We start from the raw sequence: 22,500 nt of genomic DNA, 5'->3' as shown, positions 1-22,500 counted from the left end.
TAATATGTTAACTAAATATTATCTGAGTGAAAACTTTCTAATTAGAAAATCATTATTCTTCGAAGAATTACTTGGTGACCTTGTCTTGAACCAATGACCTTTATAGACGAATCAGATTCTTTACACATACTTTTCTCCTCGAGGTTAAGTGTTCTATTTGTTTTGTATTTTAATAGTCATGTGTTATATATCCTATTTTCATGAGCGTTTTTATAAACGATCTAATTTTCATAGGAAACCACCTGATTTCCTCACTCATATAAGTAAGTTCACTTCAAGTGATTCTACGAATCGTTACTTGAGATTTTAAAACTTATTAAGAATTTGCATCTATCATTTATCATGTAAAAACTAACACTAGATATTAGAAATGGAATAAAATTAGTTCTAGTCTCATGTTAAATTATACATTGACTTGTTCGTACCCATTGAATCTTGTTTATCATTTTCGATACAAAGGTTGGGTTCTTATTAAAGGTGATTGATTTATTTTATAGAAGTTAGTTCCATTTAAAATTTGATTTTTAAATAGAGATTAAACTAATTTAGAAACAATAAAAAGAAATAACAAACGAGATTGCAATGAAAAATCTTAGAGCAAACGAATCCACCAAGAACAAATCATTTTATCAGTTTATTTGCACTTTGTCTTCTATCTCGATCCAGCTAACAATCTAATGTTGTTGAATCAGAAGATTAATCCTGCTAAGCACAAATAATAAATCTAAAGTTTGTGATTAACCTAATAAAATAATAATCAAAAGATTATTTATGATGTCCTAAATAAATAAAGCATGACTTAACTTAAACTTATTCAAGCCTAAATCATCAAGATCAGGAAACCATAAATTAGATATGATGATTCTTACTTAATAGAATATCATCACAATTAAAACAACTAAAAACAAATGCAAAACAAGCAAGCAAATTAAGATAATCTTACTTTTGACTTCATCAATCTCTCTAATGGAGGTCTAACCACAAAACATACAAGGAACATAAAAGAAGATGAAAAGGAAAATATAGAGATAAGATATAAGACAAAAGACAAAAATCTTCTTTTATTGATCTTGATTCTGTATTTTAGCAGTACTTCCTCTAATTACAAAACTAGAACAGAAAATAAACTAAAAATCGAAAAATAGGAAAACATAAGAAAATAGAGATATGATATAAATATGAGAGATCCTCTCTAACCCTGGTCTAGTCTCTATTTATAGAGACTAGATTAGTGTTTCTTCAATCGGATGGTCCCGTATATGTTGGGAAAATCAATCCTACTAAACACATATGTAATCAAGCCGCCATGCCACAACACAAATCCCGAGACATAACTAGCTGACTTTACCACGTCGCGCCTCTAGTGGGCCTAATGGTTTTGGACTTTGGTCTGGATATTTATTTTGGATTTTTGATTGCAACAAACTTTCACAATTTTCTTGGTTCATCCCTTCAGTTCTTGTGTGTTTGACCTATCATAAATAATTGAATAAATTAAATTAGAAATTCACATAAATTAAAAAATAATCAAATAACATGGCCTTTAAGTGCATTATCTATATCTAGGGGATTTAACATGTATTTTATCCCTAAATTCTCTATAATTAGGGCCTCAAAATAGACTTTCTAGACCCTAATTATTTAGATATAAAATGAAACAATCATTTTAGTCAAAGTCATACGCATAAGCATACGGAGATTGAGGAAAATTTTGTAGATCCGGGGAAAGGGACCCACACGCCTTAGCTCTTCTGGTCCACTAGTTAGACGTAAGTTCGAATACCCCCATCATAAAAAGTAAAAATAGAAATAGAAATGAATGCATTTGAGAAAATATATGGATAGTTTTAGTAGGCAATACATTGAGAGAAAGTTGATTGAGATAGCTAACCTACATTGAGTGAGGGACGACTACGGCGATTAAAGAATGACAGAAATGATTTCATCATCAAGTTTAATGGTAGTGAAGAAATATGTCTTGTTGAATCACGATATGATTATAAACATTTTGGAAGAGTTTTCTTAGGAGCAGTCCGGCATTTTTTTTATACTAAACATTGATAGAATATTATATCTCCAAATTCTGTCTGTCTCCTTTGAATGCCATTGGATTCTAACAAAATCTTTTCTCATAATGGATTGGATTAATATCCAATAATAATAATAATAATTAAAACAATTATAAGAAATCATTGACCAATCTGATTTTCGGTATCAAGACCATCTAAGAGCGGTGGACGAGATAAAAATTCTGATTAAAAAAAGAAATATAAATAAACATTTGTATAAAGAAAGTGTGAATAGACAAAAGAATTCTCTTTAGAATCTAATTTTAGCTAAAATATATTTACTTTGAACTACCTCATTGATTAATATTTAATTTAAACTACTTAATGTTCTTATAAATATAATTAAACGCAAATCCATTATTGGATTCTCAAGATGGCGACCAAGAATCGAACCGATGACATACCCCTTGACCGTTTAAGATGGAGGCATTTCGGTCATTTTCAGTTAGTCACTCAATGAAGACAACAGTCAAGGTAGGTATATCTTTATCAGTTTAAAAACACATGGGTATATTAAAATATTTATCAAAACCCATATGGGCATATCTAACTCACCCTTTTCTTTTAGTCCTATATCAAGCAGGGTATAACAATCAATCCAAAAGAAAAAAAAAAAAAAAAAAAAAGAAGTCTTCACTCTTTCCTTTTGTTAAGTGTCTTTAGGGACCATTGGCCCATAAACTTTGGTTCACCTTTTGATAGCACCCACACATCAAAAACCAACTTGGTTGGTCATTTCTAGTAATTGGATTTCAACATTTAGGCCATGGACCTATAACACTCTGTCTCTTATGGTCTTTAAAAAGAACATCAAATCACTTCTTTTACTTTTGGGCCATTTATGCCTTTTTACCTACATAGAGAAAAAGATCTCTTTAGATGAGTCTCTAGTAAAGCAAACATGTCTACTTGTTATTCTTTACCACCACCATTATCATCAAAGCCTTCTCCCAAGATTTTTACTTTAAAATCGATTCATCGATACCCCTACCATCAGTTTTTTATTGTGATCTTTTCTTAATATAAATTTAATAATTAAAGAAAATATATATTTATTTTTTTGAAAAGGGTTGTGGACCGACTAAGAAAGGCGAAATAACTGGTCTCTTAAAACACCATATCTAGCCCAAACGCTCAGGATACACGTTGAATAGTCCTCACACATTGAAAATTTAATATAACAAATATTTATCGGTCCTATCAGTTCTTTTTTTTTTTTTTTTAAATTAAATATGATTTTGGAAATTTTCTTAAGATAAATTGAGATTGTGAAATTGATCATATCGAGATTATTAAATTAATTTGTGTTAGCATCATAAATTTTGCTTCAATGTCTTAAAATCTTGTAAATTTTGTTAATAAATATTAGTGCCTAAATAATATAATAGATAATATGGATGAAATTGCTAAAAACGTTTGACTGAATTTATTCAGTAATTTAAAATTGTCAAATGTGGATCTAAATTGGAACAAACCCTAAAATGAGATGAATCAGTAATATAAGATTGTCAAATGTGAATCTAAAGTAGAACAAACCCCAAAATGAGATGACTCAATTTGAACAGATTGTGTGATTATAACATTTATTAATCCGATATTTTACAGAAAAATGAGTTCTTTTTTAAATAAATCTATTAATCAATTTTGAAGGAATTAAATGAAAATTTTGAGATTACTGGACTTAATTGATTAACTCTACCCTAGTTTTTTCTTCGAGCTCTTCGAATCTTTTAATGAATCTTTTTTTTTTTTTCCATTAAATGAAATATGAGCTTTTCGAGACACATTAAAAAAGTATTATCTTTTGATGATTCTGTCAATCTTTTAGAACTCTTATCTTTTTTATTATTAAAAAAGTCCAAGCTATGTTAAATCTTTTAATACCTTTTTATTTATGAGAAACACTTTCCTTACTAACTTAGTAAGATTTTAAATATTACTAAGGGTCGTTGTGCTCAAATTTATAACCAAATTGGCAATCCCAACCACGATCCTCTAGATTTCATTGAAAAACTCGAATCTTAAAGAAATAAAAAATAAAAAATAAAAAAAAATTTGTGGGCTTGATCCAAGGTTCTGTAAATAGACAACTAGAACTCTCCCTGAACTCATGAAAAATAATATTAATTTTTTAAGTTTTTAGAGTACATAGAATTTGTTATCTACATCCCACACCCCTTGGCAGTGTATCGTATTTTTGGATGAAACACCCTTTGTAAGATTTCAAATCTTACTAAGTTAGTAAGGTTAGATTTACTCTTAGTTTTTTTTGTTTTCTAAAACTAATTATTCACTTTTACGAAGGGGCTGAAGTAAATAGGCGTGGTCCACAAAGACGCACTTCGTTATAGTGGTTCTTCTGTTTCTATTTTCTAGTGCTCTCTCTCTCTCTCTCTCTCTCTCTCCCTTTCATTTTTGGCTACAAAGACTTTCTTAGAATAGGGCATAAAATCAGTTCTGAAAATAATGTAAAGAAACATAGAAAATTAGCTTAAAGCATAACCAAACATAAAGCAAAATAGAGTAAAAAAATTCTCTAGTAAATCTAAAAACATAGAAAATTAGAAGACAAAAAAAATGATGAAATAATTTTGTGAGACTAATCTACCTATAGGCCGCACACACCATCCAACACACTGCACATGTTACGGCATTTAAGTAGCCACATTTCTCTGGAGGGGCATGTAGAAACTCGAAGACACGACCTGAGGAGCAAACCCAATCGTTCCTTACCATCTCGGCTAACCCCCGATGGGTTACACTTTTTTTTTTCATTACAAACATTGAGGTCCAATGAATCCCAAAGATTTAAGTTGGGTAAGCGGATCTTGTTCCTCCATTTAATTTTTTCCAAAGGTATATCGGTTGCGTTATTTTCTCAATCCACATTTTTGTTTTTGGCATTCATTTGGTACAATCCTTTTAGTTGGGGATGTTATTGGCTTTCGTTAAACATAATCAAACCATCTCAATTGACTCTCTTAATTTATCACCCATCAGAGTCACTTATTTATACTAAAGGGATAATCCCAAATCTAACTGGAAATATAAATAATTCTTTTAAATCTTAGAAGGAAACCTTGATGGATATAAATCCTATTAAAAGAGTTAACTCTAGGCTCTCAGTTCTCATCTATTTAAGTGGAACAGCATCCCCATCATGGTTAAGGAAAAATAACGATTAAGAGATTTTGTCTGAGGTGATCTCCATCAATCATCAAAATCTTGAGGCCGAACCAATATAGCGAGGGAATCTCAGGTGAGTCTAGAATTGAAGGACATGGATCTCATAATTTAGAATAGGTCAAATCTCATAATTTCATTAAAGAAACAATAACACCTAAGAATTCTAAGAGAATCACCTTGCCATAGACTTGGGTTCGTCGATTTTGATGTTACCATCCTCATTGAAGTATTGGAGGAAGTCTTGCTGTGCTTGCAACATCTCATATTGATCATCCCATTCATCACGATAAGTTTCTGGTCGAGTAGCTCTACTCTTCAGTGTTTTATCATACATCTGCTTTCTCCACTCCTCGGAAGCTGGAACCCCACACTCAGAGGCAAGCCAATCGTCATAATCAAACTGAAAAAGACGATTAAAATATTTTAATTATGTTACCATGCCCAAAGATCTTTTAAAAGGCATTTTGGTTTGGATTCTAAAATCTGAATCTTGCCCATAATCCGATTCCAGAATCTGAGACTACGTTTGGTTTGAATTATAAAAGCAAATCTTCCATTATTATAATCATGTACCTGATAAAATCACAAATTTGTTACTTTGAAATCTGTTTCTAGCTTTTTTGCACTAAGTGATGTTCTTTCTCTTCGCCATATAATATTTTGTAACAAAAATGAAGAAACAAAATCAGTACAATTAGAGATTTTGATTCTAGATTCTGAAATCAGTTTCTAGAAAGTGTAACCAAAAGGGAGCCTGGATTCTTGAAATCAGTTTTCTATAATCTGATTTTGACAATCCAAAATTGAAATCTGGAATCAAAATCTACAATCCGAATCACCCATGACATTTAAAGTCATTTTATTGGATACTGTTAATTTTTTTCAGAAGAAATAATGAGAAGGTAAAAAACTATGGCAGCAAGATGCCATACAATACAAGCTCTCCAGATCTTTACGTGTTGGCACCTCAACTTTTACTAATTAAACCCCAATTAAAAAAATCATAAATGAATGGTAGAGAATAACCTTTGTAACGTTTTAATCTTTAATTGAGAAAAAATTAATGTTGGGCTACTTTCTTTGTTTGGACTTTTCCATTATATATAAAAAGATGGGAGGAAAATTGATGATGTACAGTTGATAACATGCACGACAAATCGACAAGAGTCATGATAAAGGGACATGCTAAAACATATGCCGTCTATAGGCGGCTGACGTGGCAAAGGCACAGATCCATAGATATTTCTCTTCGGGACATACAAGGAAAAAGATTTACAGTTTTATGCCCTTGCCACACCAGCCGGGTATGTTTTAGTGTGTCATTTTATCATCAATCAATCGACAATCATCCCCCATATGAAAGAAGTTTGGGTAGAAACATTTTACCTGACAATCTCCAATGTTATGAGTGTAACGTTGGGGAAGGCCAGCAGCTTCGAGGTTTAAGTAAAAGCCTTCGACATCTGACATCATCTCTTCTTGTGATGGAAGTTTAATTCGTCCGGATAAAACACCAGCAACCCATTTGCTTTGTAATTCGAACAAGGGGAAGAGACTAACCTGGCACCACATACTAGTTGATAAGTTTCAGGTCCAACTGAAAACCAATTGGCAATGAGTGGAGAGGCCCAAGGGCTTACAAGTAGAGAGACAAGGCAATGAGTGCCTGATGTGGGACTAAACTCAACACGCCCCTGCATGTGTGGGCCGGATTGGGCCAAAGCACGTGGAGATGCAAATTGGGTGACGTGGAGGAGAGAAAGGCATGCTTTGATACCATGATAAGTTTGAGGGTCCAACTCAAAACCAATTGGCAATGAGTGGAAAGGCCCAGAAACTTATAAGGAGAGAGACGAGGCAATGAGTGTCCGATGTGGGACTAAACTCAACACTAGAACATGTTAGTCGTGATAATCTGACGCTCTTTTTTCAGATGCCCCCTGTAAGCCCACATCGCATAACCATAGATCCTTTGCTTCGGGATATACAAGAAAAAGATTTATGGTTCTATAACCGCGAGGTTAGCATATTGGGGAGGGGGCAGGGGGGTGGTCATTAGAAAAAAGAGCATCAGATTATCATTGTCAACGTGTTATTGCTAACAAAGACTAGTCATGAAGTAATCTTACAAAAACAAGGAGATAGAAAAAGAATAATGATTTTCTGACTCCCCCTCTACTCTCCTGACATGGCATGTGCATAGAACCATAGATTTTTCCTCGGGATACACAACTACACATATTTACGGGGATGTGAAATTGTGTATCCTAAAGAAAAACCTATGGTTCTATGCACATGCCACGTCAGGAGAGTAATGGGGAGTATGTCAAAGGGGAGAGTCAGATTATCATGACTCAGAAAAATGTTAGATATATAGAGACAAACCTTCCAAGGTAATCCGATAAAAGAAAGCCACGGGGCCAATTGTGGTGGGAAAACGTGCTGATATAAAGGCCCCACACGATTATCTTCTACGGTTACAATATTATTGGTATCTAGGAAAGGAAAATCGTACTTGTACCTGAAAGAAAAACAGTTGAAGAAAGAAAAAATTATTTAGATATTGAACGGTAAGTCATGAAAATTGATAGACAATGAACATATCCAATCCTCCAATTGCTCAATAACATCGAAAATATAATTGCGAATAACTCAGATTCCAGCCTCAGTATCTTCAAAAAACCCAGTTAAAACCATAGTCACTAAGTCGGGGTTTGGGAATAAGTCGGCAAAGGGAAATTTGGGAAAATTTTGAAAAATTCGGGCTAAGGTTAGTGCTATGTAATAGTTCAACTAAGTGAGAATACCATCAAATTCCATATTAAATTAAAATAATAAATCACCAATCCCCATATTGATATAATGCATATATATATATATATATACAAAAAAGTAATCACAGGTCCACAACACATTCAAAGTTTATATTTGTTCAAAATATAAAAAGACTTTATTTATTTTTTTGTTTTTGATAATCGGGTATCCCTGTAGACAGCAGAACGAACCTGTGTCTGAGCTTTGCCCAGTCCATAGACCATGGTCTTGTCCAAGGACTAGTCTCGGGGCACATGTAAAGCCTGCACATCACACGCACCAGGTAAGTGAGGGTGAGCCCTCACAGGGAGCCCCTGAAGAATTAATGCTCATATTGGGTATCGAACTTACGACGTATGGCATTAATCGCTTATCGGCCTGAAATTGCCATTGAGCCGACCCCCTGGGGTTAAAATATAAAAATATTACAATCATGAATCTAGGTTTGGATTCATTACTCGATCTAAATCATCAAATTCAATATCTTCCACATTCTCTGACACTTCATTGGTAAAATAGTCACCATCATCTTCATGAAGGTCATATTTTATTTTTTCTGATTTAATTGTGAAGTTCGCGATTTAACCACAAGTTCATAAAAGTCATGACACAGAGAAAAGGTTGCAATTTCATCGATGAACAAAAAAAGTCATGATTTAATTGCATTTAAATCGATATATTATTGTAAGAAAAAGAATCTTTTTTAAGTATTTGATTACACTCTTCTACTCGTTTTTATTTTGATTACTTTCACTTGAGCATCTTACGGACAAATTAAGTGTAACGTACCCTGTGCAGTGTAGAATGACATCAGCAAGGACAGAGCTTCCATCTTGGAATACCACTTTACCATCATCATGGGCACTCTTTATCTGCATCATTTTAGAAAAAAAATTAGTGTTTCTAATTGACCCATTTTCACTACATCATATTTCACAAAAAAACTTGTTATGAGAACAGTATAGAGTTCAAATATTTTTTCTTAATAAACTTGTTATGAGAACCACCAGACTCTCACTTGCCATGTAGTTTTACCATAGAATGAAGCCACATGTTATCATAGCCAAGCTGCTTTGTCAGGGTTTCATCGGTAATAGATCTTGATGCAATATGAACTTCTTTAGCAACTTTGGCAATGTCCCTAGAGATGTCAAAACCACTAGAAGAAAACCCTATTAAAACCACAACCTGTCCGTGGAAACAAGATAGTGAGACTCATTTTATGGAGAAAATGAGAAAAGGGGGAAAAACAAGGCAAAAACGATTACTCGGTGATCATTCAATACTTTTCCATTCCCGATCAGATTCTATTACAATAGTTGTTGGAATTTTCAAAATAAAATTCTATTTTGAGGTTTTATTTTTTGGGTTTTTCTTAAGTTGGAAGTTTGGGTTTTTTGTGTACAAAGTTTAGTCTCACATTACTCACAAGTGAGAATATAGGATACCTTATATAAGAAAGAGCAAACCTAGTTAGTTGTACTTGTGTCACACCTTTAAGGCTTTGATTTGATGTTGCAAGGTGGTGCACAAGCACATCGTGCAAAAGGGCGATTGAGTGTGAGGAGTTGGGAAGCCTTAAAGTTTTCGAGATCCGAAAGTATCCAACGGTTGTGGTTGATCTAACACATGTGATGGATCAGATGCGATCTGCATCGCACGATCACACTAGTATTCGATTGGATACAGTAGTATAGTACTCGAGAATGATTGGGTGTGTTGGATCAAATTAGTACCCGATCAAGATTAATCAAGTGTATTGATTGGTATCCGATCAAAGGATCCGTTGATCGAGTGATGACCAATCGAACGTGATCGGAACTGTTATATCACACAGATTCAACCAATAGGTGTTGATTATAAGGCATGGGACACATACCTTTGATAGGGTGTGATCTAGATTGTTAGATCTAAGATCACACACAATCCAACGGCTCCTGAATCAAGAGACATTAAATCATGACTCTTGGTCAACAGACACAAAAATGACTATTAACCTCGAAAATTTATGTGCTCTCCAATTTCCAAGCTTAAGAGTTTAATATCTTCAGTTTCTAAATATTTTTTGAGTGTTCTAAGTTAAATCGGATCGTACATAATCCGATTTAACAACTTGAGTGTAGATTTTTCTGTATCCTAAAGGCAATTGTTCTTAAATCCTATGTGTACTGTGGTTCTTACCAGTAAGGGAGAAAATTGTCTAAAAAATATCGAATCTCTATTCGAGCCTTGAAGTCCTAAATTCTCCTTCGTCGAATTATTTTATTTCCGTACACATTTTCTAACAATAGTGTGTTTGTTGTTTAACAAATCATCAAATAGTGAAAAGATCTATGTTGCAGTTATCAAGGTTCAACTTCGAAAAAAAAAAATATTCGAACATATTGGTGTTTTTTTTTGGGTGGTCCAGGATCACTTCAAATTTTCGACATTTTAAATTATGACAGCTTCAGAGAAGAAGTCTCACAATAAATTAAAGCTAAGTTTAAATTTAAAAAAAATTTCAGGGTTGCATTTCGGTTTGAGCCAATTGATGCCAACAAGAATTCAAAATTCTTCACAAAGGAGTATTTTCTTCAAAGGAATAAAAATAAATGAATAAATTTAAAAAAAGAAAAAAAGCATTCCAACTAGGTGTAAAAAGTTTTGCTTCATTTATTGAAACGCTTTCGGGAAAAAAAATATTAAGGAAGCAATTGAACATTGTGGCTTCATAACTTTTTATACTATTTCAATCTAGGAGCTATTTCATATAATTGCATATAAAATACTTCACGCTTCCTCATCCCTCCCTCACCCACGTGAAAAAGATGCAAACATGTAGGTATCGTCAATTGCAGGTAAAACATGTCGGATTTATCCTATGGTCTCATAATTTCTATATGAGAGTCATCCCTCACGTTAGTGTGTCGTGGTAATATATGTGAGAGGTATAATCTCATCCTATGGCATGGCAACAGAAGCTAGGTCGGATTTGCATACATGTGCAATCAGAATCAAAGTCAAAGATATTTCTGAAAACGAGATTAAGATCAAAGAACCAAGAATTGTGGAGAATGCCTTCCAAATCATGGCAAAAATCCGAGGATAACAACTCAAGCATAAATTGAGGCTAAAATCATGGAATTAAGGGGACTAAACAGTTCTATAAAAGGGTATGGGAGCAACCGTCAAAGGTACACTATTCCAACCTTGGAATACACTCAATATACTTCTTTCTTTGACACATTGTTTGACTTGAGCGTCAGAGGCCTTGCAGGGACGTATAGGTGCTCAGTCAAGCATTCAGGCTTGAAGGAAGTAGTGGAGTCTGATAAACCAAAATTTACCTCCATGATATACTTCACCTTTTGCAGTCCCAGTGCAAATAAACAAAATTTCCTAGGCTCTTCCCATTGCCCAATAATGTGCAATAAGCTAGCACTCAACTTCCATTAGTATACCTCTAGCACATTAAGGAATAACAAGCTTGATCATCCCAACATTCTATATTTTTATGCTATCCAAGGTAGGTGACCTTTGATCTTCAAATTTTCTTACAAGTTTAAGAACACACTAAAACCATAATCATCAGATTTTGCTACTACATACTTTTAATTTGACTGCCCAAAAACAAAAGTTCCACTTTTCTAGAAATGACTAATTATGCTTCTCCCACATTTTAAAGGTACTTTTCAAACACCCTATTCCCCTTTTAGAATACCATACGTGAGTTAACGACAGGAAAAATTTAGAACTATGTTTAATAGGGTTTTTTTTTTTTTTATGAGTATATTTAATAGTTTTCAATTAGCAATAAAGCTCTTGGTCAAGGAAAAAGCCTCTCGTTTGTAGTAAGTGCATGTAGTATTGAAATTGTGATTTTCCCAATACCTATGGCGACTTCAAAGTCATCCCTTTGGTTGACAAGTGCCAATTCTTAGCTGTATAGATTTTCACTCAAAACATTGTCATAATTGCATGATAACTACTTAAGAGCTAATTTGCACTATAAATTCAAATCCAAAACAAAAAAACAAATTCCAAGGGAAATAACATCAACACTTTGAAAATCTACAAGATGGCATGCAAGATATCAATTCACAATGAAAGCATAGTAATCCATTGCATACCTGATCATGGAAGGGCTTAGGAACACAGTAGTTGTGACTATGAATTTGCATCCCAGGCCAGACTTCAATACCTGCAAAATAACACATGTAACACTCATAAGCGATAATGACAAACTAAATAGTGTTCACTAAAATGTTTTTAACTTCTTAGAGGCCACCATGGGTGGGGCAAGGATTATTTGTTAGTGGGGGCTAAGTACTAAATAATGGTTGACCAATGGATAATAATGACGGTTGTATCCATTGATAAAGACTAATAGATTTTCCTAAAGTTCACCATCAAAGGCTTGAAAAAAATCATTGATTTTTAATAAGTTGAATCTTAAATTTTAATACCAATTTAATCACAACTATAGATTTTTAACAAGTTGAACCTTAAAATGTAAAGAATCATTAGTCATCTATAGACCACCAATATGGAGGTGGACCACCAACATGGATGTTTAATACATATTTCTATAGTTCATATTCTATTTATTTTTTAAAATATTTATTTTATAACACTTCTATAGATTTTATAAAAAAAAAAATTAAATATATAAGGTGTATGCAATGGAAAAATCCGTCTCTATAGTACTTTTCTAATTTTTTTTAATATTTAACGAGCAAAGGCCAACGATAAAAATATTTTAGGGAATAGTGTAGGGGTTCATATTGAGGCAAAAAAAATCAGCTGCTATGAAGTCCATTTTTTTAACTTCAATATTTTTTTTCCCAATGTTGAATGGGGGCTATAGCCCCCACTCGGCCCAATGTAGCTCCGCCCCTGGAGGTCATAACTTCGATTCTTATAATATTTAACAACGAAGGCCTATACAGACTATTTCAAAGATTTGGGGTAAGCTAAACAAATCTTCTTCCTCCACTCAACTCTGTACAGAGCAACATCTTTTTTACATGATTACATGTTCTTTTGAATTCTTCCATAGATACTAGAATATCGTGCAACTAGAAATGTGTGATTTTGACGTGGAGACAACAGAACTTGACCATTTTTGACATGTTGATATCAATAATCATAAACTAATTGCATGGAACTGGTAGAACTATTTTTGCAGGTACTATTCATGAAACATTATTTACGGTATTGTTGATGGGCACTATTCATGGGACTGTTCACACGATACTATTCGCAGGTGTCGTTCACAAAATGAAAAGAAAACAAGGTGAATAAGCCTAGGTTTGATACCAGGCAGAAAATTAAATACAAAACAAAGAATAAATGAGAAAATAGAGAAAGATAAAGAGAGATGGAGAGAAAATGAGATCATGAACTAACTCTCATATCTCTAGGAAATTATTATTTATATTAAGATAAATTAGGAGTGACGGAAATACTCCCGTACAAAAAATGAAAATACTAATAACTTCATAATGGTAGAGTAAAAGATTAGTATTTTTCAATAGTGGCGAACTAAATAGTGTCCACTAAAATGTTCTAAACCTTTTAGAGATCTCATCTTCGACTCTTACAGTACTTTAACAATCAATACCTATATTGACCTATCCCAAAGATTTGGGGTCGGCTAGTGAATCTTCTTCCATTCAACTCGCACAAAGCAAAGTCTTTTTTACATGACTATGTGTTCCTTTGAATTTTGTCATGGATACTAGAATATCATGCATCTAAAAATGTGTGACTTTGACGTGTAGACAACATAACTAGACCATTACTGACATGTTAATATCGATAAGTACTATAAAAGAAAGCTACTCTTATTAATTGGCATTTTAACAAGAGTCGCGTTGGAGTAACATTGAAATTGACATCGATTCTCACATTGCTGGTGTGGAGGTGCACACATAGTCATAGATTCTTTTCACTCGTATCTCAATGAAAAGCATCTATGGTTCCATACATACATCCACATCAGCAATGTGAGAATCGATGTGAATTTTAATGTTACTTCAGCATTTTCCTTTTAACAATGCTCACTACAAAGCTTCTAAGGATTCCGGTAATTCCTTCAAGGGGTGTTTGGAAACAAACCTTAAGAAGTTGGCATTAATTTAAAGTGGGGTAGGATGGTAAGCACATATGTTTCTAACTAACTCAATCAGAGTTGATTGGGTTGTGATGAATGCATGCGGTCTTGGTGTGTGGCTGACGTGGCAATGGCATAGAATCATAGATCGTTTTTCATCGGGATACACAGGAAAAGATGTGTGGTTCTGTACAATGCCACGTCAGCTGCATACCAAGACCACGTGCATTCATCATTATTCAACTTGATTAGAGGGAGAGTTTGTTGTTAAGTGCTTCTCTAACCTAACAATAAAGCCTCGTTTGATAACACTGCCAAAATTTGCCGTCAGATTCTGTTGTAAGAAAGAGTTGTCAAAAACAATTGTAAAAAGTTGAAACACTGAAAAACTTGTTTGATAGTCTTGTAAAAGTGTTGTGATGTTTACCAGAATTTGATAATTATTGTTTGATACAGTTGTTGGATTCTACTGTATTCTGGTAAAATGATCAAAATACCCTAATAAATATATAATTACACTAAATATATATAAATATAATAAATTTATATTAAAAATTTATAAAAATAATTATTTTAATTTAAATAAATTTATAAATTTTATAATTATATTGAAACTTTGACAACATCTCCTCTAAAAAATGGACATGAAATTTTTATGATGAAGAATATACTTGCATAATACACAATCTAACATCCACATAACTCTTATATACATAACACATTCATATAACATCTCATTTATATTCTGACATTATTTAAACATAATAATCATAGTTAATATAATAAATAGAACTGAAATAAATAAAACCTTCATAAATATGCATCCAACAAATGCATACAAGATATATTTTTCATTTTTCTTATTTGCCTCCGTTACTTTATCTTGAGTAACATTATTATCGATAATGTCAATTTCATCTGCCCACACAAAATACCATACATGTCTCTATAAAGTAAAATAATATATGAATTAATATCAATCTAATTGTATAAGTAGGTACCCAACATTAATATCAATGAGATATTACCTATCAAGATGGACATCTATAAAACATCATCTCATAATTTTGTTTTGTTTTAACTGTAATTAATGTCATCGCTCGACCACATGAACAAAATGGTGGATATGTATAGTTTGCCATCAATGTTATTCATAATACACAAAAACAAAAATAAATAAGTATGGAATCTTGAAAATATATTTAAACATAGTATAATCTTTATCCCAACATCAAATAATAGTATTTACACTTACAATACAAAGTAATAAACATAATATGAAAATGTATCAATGATTTCCAGTATAAATGACATCGACTATTGAATCCCTCTGTATTTTCATTGTTTGTTGACTCTGACGACCTACTGATGGGGGAATTGGATACTCTTAATCAGTGATGCCCTCTTCTTCCTCTTCCATTGATCCTTCTTCCTCGAATCAAACAAATTCTTCATCAACAATGGTATTTTCTAATAAAATAATACAATACCATGCAGGCAACAACAATATTTTGTTGTTTGTCCAAATTATATGAACACATCAACTTTAATATTGGTCATTTTACTTTCAAAACCCCAAAAGTCTGCTCGATCACGTTCCAAAGTGAATAATGTAAATGATTGAATAGTTATTTTCAACCATTTGCTCGTGAGCTCCTATACTTTTGTAAATGGTATCAAACACCTGGATAAGGTCCGAGATAATCATCCATAAGTGGGTACCCAACATCTACCAGATAATATTTACCTATTATCCAAAATAAAAATTAATTTTATATTATAAATAAACATATATAATTGACAAGCTTTTACATACAGACCTGGTGAAAGATATAAAAAATTTAAACTAGGACCATTCAATGTATCAAGAAAGACACGTGAATCATTAGCCGACCCTTCCCAACCAAACACCGCATGAGTGAACATGTCAAACGAACATGTTGCCATTATATTTTGTGTGAAGCCCTTATGTCCACGATATCGCATTTGTTCTTCTATTGGTACAAGTGTACTAACGTGTGTCCTATCTATCGCTCCAATACAATCCTACACATATTTCAATACATTAATCTATAAACATTAATAAAATAAATATTTTTAAAATATAAATATAACAAATTACCTTAAAATAGAACAAAAAACGTGGATTGTTAAAAATGTATGGGAAGACTTCATTGAGGTCATGAGGTACAATTAAGGACATTGACAAGTTCACAGTAGCCTAAAGAACTATGTTGAAATACTTGCTAACCATTTGAATTGAGTGAACAAAACAATTTGCAATTATTCTTTACCCTTGATTGTGTCTTATTATCAATAAGAACATCACTACTTGTTCTTGAATAGTAACGTATCGTTCCTCTTTAGTAGACCTCGCTTCTCTAAAATGGTACACAGATTCAGAAAGACATGTCCTTTCCATTCTAAATAGTGCGTAACACGTCATAAGATTACCATTTAGTGTATCCCGCATAAAGTCAATCCCCGCATACCGACTATTACTATGTGGTTTCCTACCTAAGAAATTCTCGTAATAAAATAAGGAACCTATGACGATTTTTGTCTGACTATATTTAAAACACTTGACTTGACAGTATTAGTGGTATCATCATCTGAATCGATGGTATTAGTCATACCATCATCTGAATCAAAAGTATCTGTGGTATCACCATCTGACCTGTATTTGAATCCAGTATAAATTAAATATAAACCAACTTATAATACATAATATACAAAACACAATTAAATGATATCCACCACATACAACAGAAATCACCATCCATAATATTAATCACAATAGCTATCCAACATAAAATAAAATATTCATCCGACATAGTATATTGCACCATATTAGTGTAAAAAATAACCAAAGTATATTACACCCTATTAGTGCAAAAAGTAACAAAAGTAACCAATGTATATTACACCATATAGGTGCAAAAAGTAACCAAAGTATATTGCATCCTATAGGTACATTATAAAACCAACATAAATATATATGTAACATGAAAAAAATGCTTAAAAATCCCTCTCAACAAAAAAATTAGCCATCTCGCCCTCCAACCACCCAAGACGAATAGTTGTTGATCTTAACCCACAAAAAACCTCTCTGAATTATTTACTCTTCATAAACATCTTCAATGCAAAACGATAGAGATCACCGTTGAATATTGACTTTCTTAACAAGAATGGGGTTGCTAGAAACAGATGTCTGGGTGTGAACTACATCTACAAGCTTATCCAGTGTCTAGCTAATTCGCATAGTAGTAGGCATCTTTTGTCTACGACTTTGAGGCTGTAGAGTATCGTCACCTCTACGTTGAACGGGGTCTGTGGGAGGGGGTACAGTAGGGGTAGCATTATCTTCAAACTCGTCAGCATCATTAGGATTCAGGTCTAGAGGTGTCTGAGACTCCGGAGACTGGGTTTCCATGACATCATCCACATTAAGGTTCTCTTCCTAGGCATTTGATGTAGATGGCATTGTACCAAATGCAGGCAACCACATCCGCCCACCAGTAGCATATGTGTCTCTAAAGATGAAATTCAATTGTTTCGCAAACTTAAGAGGTTTCGTTCAGAATATTACATCTTTTGGAAGATGCTATAAAAAATAAAAATCCTAAATTACATAAAAAAATAAAATTCTTAAAATAAATAGAAGAAAAAATTAACAAAAACTATACCTCTAACCACTCATCCCACCACTCGTCACTTACATCTAATATGCTGGTCTCAACATCATAAGAGATGCCATTATTCATACAAATCTTATTCCAACGTCCTCAAATGCCTTTTTGTCTATCCCACTTGTTCTTCATTTGTTCTCTATCATAATAAATCTTAGTTTTTTTTTTTTTTGAAGCTCCCTCACTAAGATTTCATATGCAATCTTGTCAAGCACTTTATGTAGTCTCCCCCCTTTCTTAACTAATTCATAGTATATCTCGACCCAAACTTCATGTTGCTTGGGTGTCCAATCTACTTTTGCACCTTTTGAATTATTATCTTCCATCTGACAAAGGTAAAACAATGAACCACTTCCATTTGTGTTTACAAACTGAAATAAATATACATTGACCAAAAAACCTATGAAAATTTCAAACATCAAGAGCTATATAAATTTAAAACCCATCAACCAAAACCCATGAAAATTTCATCATCCAACTAACAATTGTCAAAAAAATTACATCATTTCAATTGATGGGTTTAGCACAATATTATATGCACCAGTGAAATATTTAACACAAAATTCAAGAAATGGTTCCTAATTCATTTTTTATTTTGATTATGAGGGAATCCCTTTTATAATCTAAACTAAATGTAACATCGGAATCTAGAATTTGGACCAAATGCCACAAGGAGGGAAGCTCACATAATCTAATTTGTGTCACTTTTTGAAGTAAGACTATCAAATTTAGATTCACAAGGAGGGTATTTGATTTTTTTTTTTTTCTAATTCAAATTTGAAATCCAACGGATGTTACAGACTACATCAAAATTCGAATTTGATTAGATTATCAAATACCCAATAATATTCGATTCGATTCAAGCTACATTAGGATTTTGATTTTCTTTTCCAATTTGAATTTGAAATCCAACGGATGTTACAAACTACATCAAAATTTGAATTTGATTAGATTATCGAATAACCAATAATATTCACTTCGATTCAAACTACATTAGGATTTCGATTTTTTTTTCCAATTCGAATTTGAAATCCAACGGATGTTACAAACTACATCAAAATTCGAATTCGATTAGATTATCGAATACCCAATAATATTCGATTAGATTATCGAATATCTGAGTTCTTTACAAACTTGAACTCACTTTCCTTGTTCAAGATGTATAAAATTTTTATAAAAACCTCAACCAAAACCCTTGATTTTGAAAATGAAAAACTAGTCATTTTTACAAATTAAGGATTTCGTTGGCTCAGGTTGAAGAGAGAGAGGATACTTGAACAATCGCCGCAGGAGAACATGGTGTCGAGATCGGTTACTGTTAAAGGTGGGTTGTCTGAGGGTTAGGGCTGTGTGACGTTTTGTCGAGAAAAAAGAGTAAAAATGGGATCTGAGAATTAGGGCTGTGTGGGATTCTGTAGAAAATAAGATCTAGAGGACTGTGCTGTGTAAGGTTTTGTCGACAAGAACAGTTGCGTGCTATGTGAGGTTCTATCGAGAAGAAGAGTACAGCTATGCAAGGTTCTACTGAGAAGAAGAATAGGGTTGTGTGAGATTCTATCGAGAAGAAGAGCATGTTGTGCGAGATTTTGTCGAGAAAGAGAAGAAGAGTTGATGTGTGAGGTTCTGTCAACAGAGAAGACGAGAGTAAAAATTACATCGGGGGCATTTTAGTCATTTCGCACAAACTGTTTTTTCAGTGTTTGCTTCTCCCGCAAACGCAAATAATAAAAGTGACCATCGTCCACTTTTCATATTTGCTTTTAAAAATGCAGTTTTTTAATACAACTTTTTTTATCAAACAATAATTACCGATGAAAAAGCGGATTGAAAACGCAAACGCTAAAAAAAACGCTTTTAAAAGCGTTATCAAACACCACCTAAGTAACTCCCTAAAACACTAAAGCAATCCGATAATATATTCATTACCAACATACCCTTAAAGGTTGACATGGGCACCGGCCCCACTCATTTTTTTTTAAGATACCCTTGTGTTTACAACTAATGACATGCACCCTTGTTTTTAAATTGATTCCATGGCCCCTTTGACTTTTTCTTCTTTTCTAGACTAATAAAAAATACCTAAATATCCTTATTTGAAACTTGTAACCTAAAAAAACTTGTTCTTCTTTCTTCCTAAAATTACAGATTGTAGCAAATTAATATTTAATCAATTGAACTTCAATTTAAATCCATTGTTTTTAACATTATTTTTGAACTGATGACATTGCCCATTCACATGAGCCTTCCCTCATAGACTAATAAGAAATGTCACAAAAACCCTTTAATTTTCTTCCTAAAATTAACCATTCATCTTCAACTTCTTCAACCTTACCATTAACTATAATTTGCCCCACTACAAGAAAATCTTGGCTCCGCCCCTAGTTGATACAATTCTTTTTTAATTCAGTTTTGTTAAACTAAGAATTGTCCAAAGCGCTTAATTCAATCACCACCACTAATTCTATGTCCCACAATTCAAATTTTGAATTTCAATAACCAAAACAAGAAGAAGTACCTGGGATCTCTGCAATACGTGGCTCTGTATGGTGGCCATTACAAACAACTACAGCATCATAAACCTCATCAACATCTCCATCACTTCGACCTTTTCTCCTATACTTCACTACCCATTTCCCTTCCTCCACCAACCCAACATAAAACACCTCTGTCTCAAACCGAATCAACTCAGTGAGTTTGTAATCACACGCAAAATCTTCCAAATAAAGTAAAACCTCTCGATGACCCGGAAACCTTCGAGGGTCCCTTTGTCTCCCTTCTTTAACCACAAATGGGTAATCGCGAAAACCCATAGATTCTCTTTGGAGATTAGTTCGAAGAGAATTGTAGAGACTACCGTGAACGATGGTTCGAGATGGGTCGAGACTCAACAAGTCGGACTCAGTGTTGGGGTTATAGATCCAAGTCCCACCGATCTTATCGTTTCGCTCGAAGACTACAACCTTGTGACCTTCTCGGCGCAGCTCTCGAGCTGCAACTAAGCCGGTTGCGCCTGCGCCAATCACCGCGACCTCGCGTGATGTCAGGAGAGGGAGAGTGGATGAGACTCGCGGGTGGGATGGAAGAGCCATGAGAGTTTCTTTTTTTACGTCTTTGTGTTTTGTTAAATTTTGCTTTTCTCGACTTTTGATAATGAAGAGGGCGGCCGTTGCGGGTGGTAAGAATTGGAAGAACACTATCGTTACTAACTTAGTAAGATTTTAAATCTTACGTCGTTTTGCTCTAATGGATTACAACATTGGAAATCCTACACGACAGTCCTCTCTATATTTCGTGGAAAAACTTATATCAAAAAATTAAAGGGACGGACTAGTTGCACACCAATAATTACACTTCATCACTTAAAAATTCCCTTTTGCATTTCATTTGGATGATTACACTCTAAAAACAATTAAAAGATGTTGCACTCTTTTTTTTTTTTTAAATTTTGTTCTTCAATTATATCCAAAGAAATTATTGTTAGTTCAATTATTTTTTTTTAAAATATATTTTTTTTATTTTGGAATTATGTTCACAAAATTACGTTTTCTTGAAATATACGAGTTCAAATTAAATTCTAAACAAAGATTAGAAATTAGTGTCTTAATTAAATTGGAACCAAAGAAAATTTGAACAAAATCAATCACAAAACACGAACAAAATAGAGCATGAGCAAAGAATACAAAATTATAAGTTAAAATAAAACTTAACCCTTAAAAGATTAGGTATTGGAATGCAACCAGTAAATTAAAATAGAGGTTATAAAATACACACACACACACACACAAAAAAAAAAAAAAAAAAATTCTTCGTATTGATGTACAACCAACCATTAGCAATGTGCAACTGAGCCAATATAAAATTGGGCTTTATCCAAGGTCTTGAAATGGAGCCTATCGAACTTCAACGGAACTCCCAAATTTAAAATTAAAATTCAACCTTATAACTTCGATCATGTATTTGGATGCCACAACAGACGTCAACAACTTAGTATGAATTGAAATCTTACTCAGTTAGTAAGGTTAGTCGGACTCTACTAATTGTGTTCAAAGCCGGGTCAAACCAGTGGTGGCCAGATCAAACCGGATTATATAATAATTAATAAAAACGTTCAATTACTTACCATTTGAAAAAAAAATCAGTCTAATCCTGGGTTCAGTTTTTTAAACATACCTTGTGCTTCGAATCTTGTGGATCAGAAGTTCTTAATAGATGGCAATGATCAGAAAATGTGATCTCTAGGAAAATTTATCTTTCCCCACCACATGTACATATTTGACCAATCAGTACTTTCAGTCCAACCAACGGTCTAGGAAAGTGGTCTGACCGGGTTCGACCAAATTTTGTGATAAAATTGGTTTGACTAAAGGATGTTTGGTTTCACGAGTAGAGCCGTGATAACCTGACACCCTCACGTGGCATATTCAAAATACTCTTCTGATGTGACACATGCTAGAATCATAGATTTTTGCATCGGGATACACATATGCACATGCCACATCAAGATAGTATTTTGAGTATGCCACATGAAGGAGTCCGAAATTCATTACTCTTACAAGTATTATTTACTAGAAGGTGGCATGTGCTTGCACATGTGTCTAGAGGACAGTGGATTTTATGAGTATCCTCAACCTTCTGAAATAGCAAA

At 33.3% G+C, this 22,500-nt stretch overlaps 1 protein-coding gene across 4 annotated transcripts; it reads right to left on the bottom strand.

Moving 5' to 3' along the window:
* Positions 1-4,798: 4,798 nt before the first annotated feature.
* On the bottom strand, positions 4,799-20,995 carry LOC147393465 (flavin-containing monooxygenase FMO GS-OX-like 3). 4 transcript variants are annotated; one of them, XM_086456152.1, is made up of 8 exons: positions 20,371-20,994; positions 12,182-12,252; positions 9,105-9,257; positions 8,859-8,941; positions 8,261-8,332; positions 7,641-7,776; positions 6,642-6,815; positions 4,813-5,655 (listed from the first exon to the last, which is right to left on the bottom strand). In XM_086456152.1, exons 1-8 carry the CDS (start codon positions 20,942-20,944, stop codon positions 5,428-5,430), a joined length of 1,491 nt encoding a protein of 496 aa, XP_086312278.1. In that variant the 5' UTR covers positions 20,945-20,994; the 3' UTR covers positions 4,813-5,427. The 4 variants fall into 4 exon arrangements, with proteins under 4 accessions (XP_086312280.1, XP_086312281.1, XP_086312278.1 ...); XM_086456154.1 differs by lacking the exon at positions 9,105-9,257 and having other exon boundaries at positions 4,799-5,655; positions 20,371-20,995; XM_086456153.1 differs by lacking the exon at positions 8,261-8,332 and having other exon boundaries at positions 4,847-5,655.
* Between the last annotated feature and the right edge of the window lie 1,505 nt (positions 20,996-22,500).

Source organism: Akebia trifoliata, chromosome 10 (genome assembly GCF_017979445.1).
Source record: "Akebia trifoliata isolate Shusen 1 chromosome 10, ASM1797944v1, whole genome shotgun sequence".
Taxonomy (NCBI): Eukaryota; Viridiplantae; Streptophyta; class Magnoliopsida; order Ranunculales; family Lardizabalaceae; genus Akebia; species Akebia trifoliata.
The sequence above is the reverse complement of the archived record's forward strand: the minus strand, read 5'-3'. Positions and strand labels throughout refer to the sequence as shown.

What these genes read in the sequence shown, in the direction of transcription:
- LOC147393465 (XM_086456152.1), bottom strand. Translation starts at nt 20,944, where the DNA reads ATGGCTCTTCCATCCCACCCGCGAGTCTCATCCACTCTCCCTCTCCTG. An exon ending in TGGGCAAAGCTCAGACACAG is followed by an intron (nt 7,777 to 8,260) that starts GTTCGTTCTGCT and finishes TTTTTCTTTCAG; the next exon opens with GTACAAGTACGATTTTCCTT. An exon ending in TTATCGGATTACCTTGGAAG is followed by an intron (nt 6,816 to 7,640) that starts GTTTGTCTCTAT and finishes ATGTGGTGCCAG; the next exon opens with GTTAGTCTCTTCCCCTTGTT.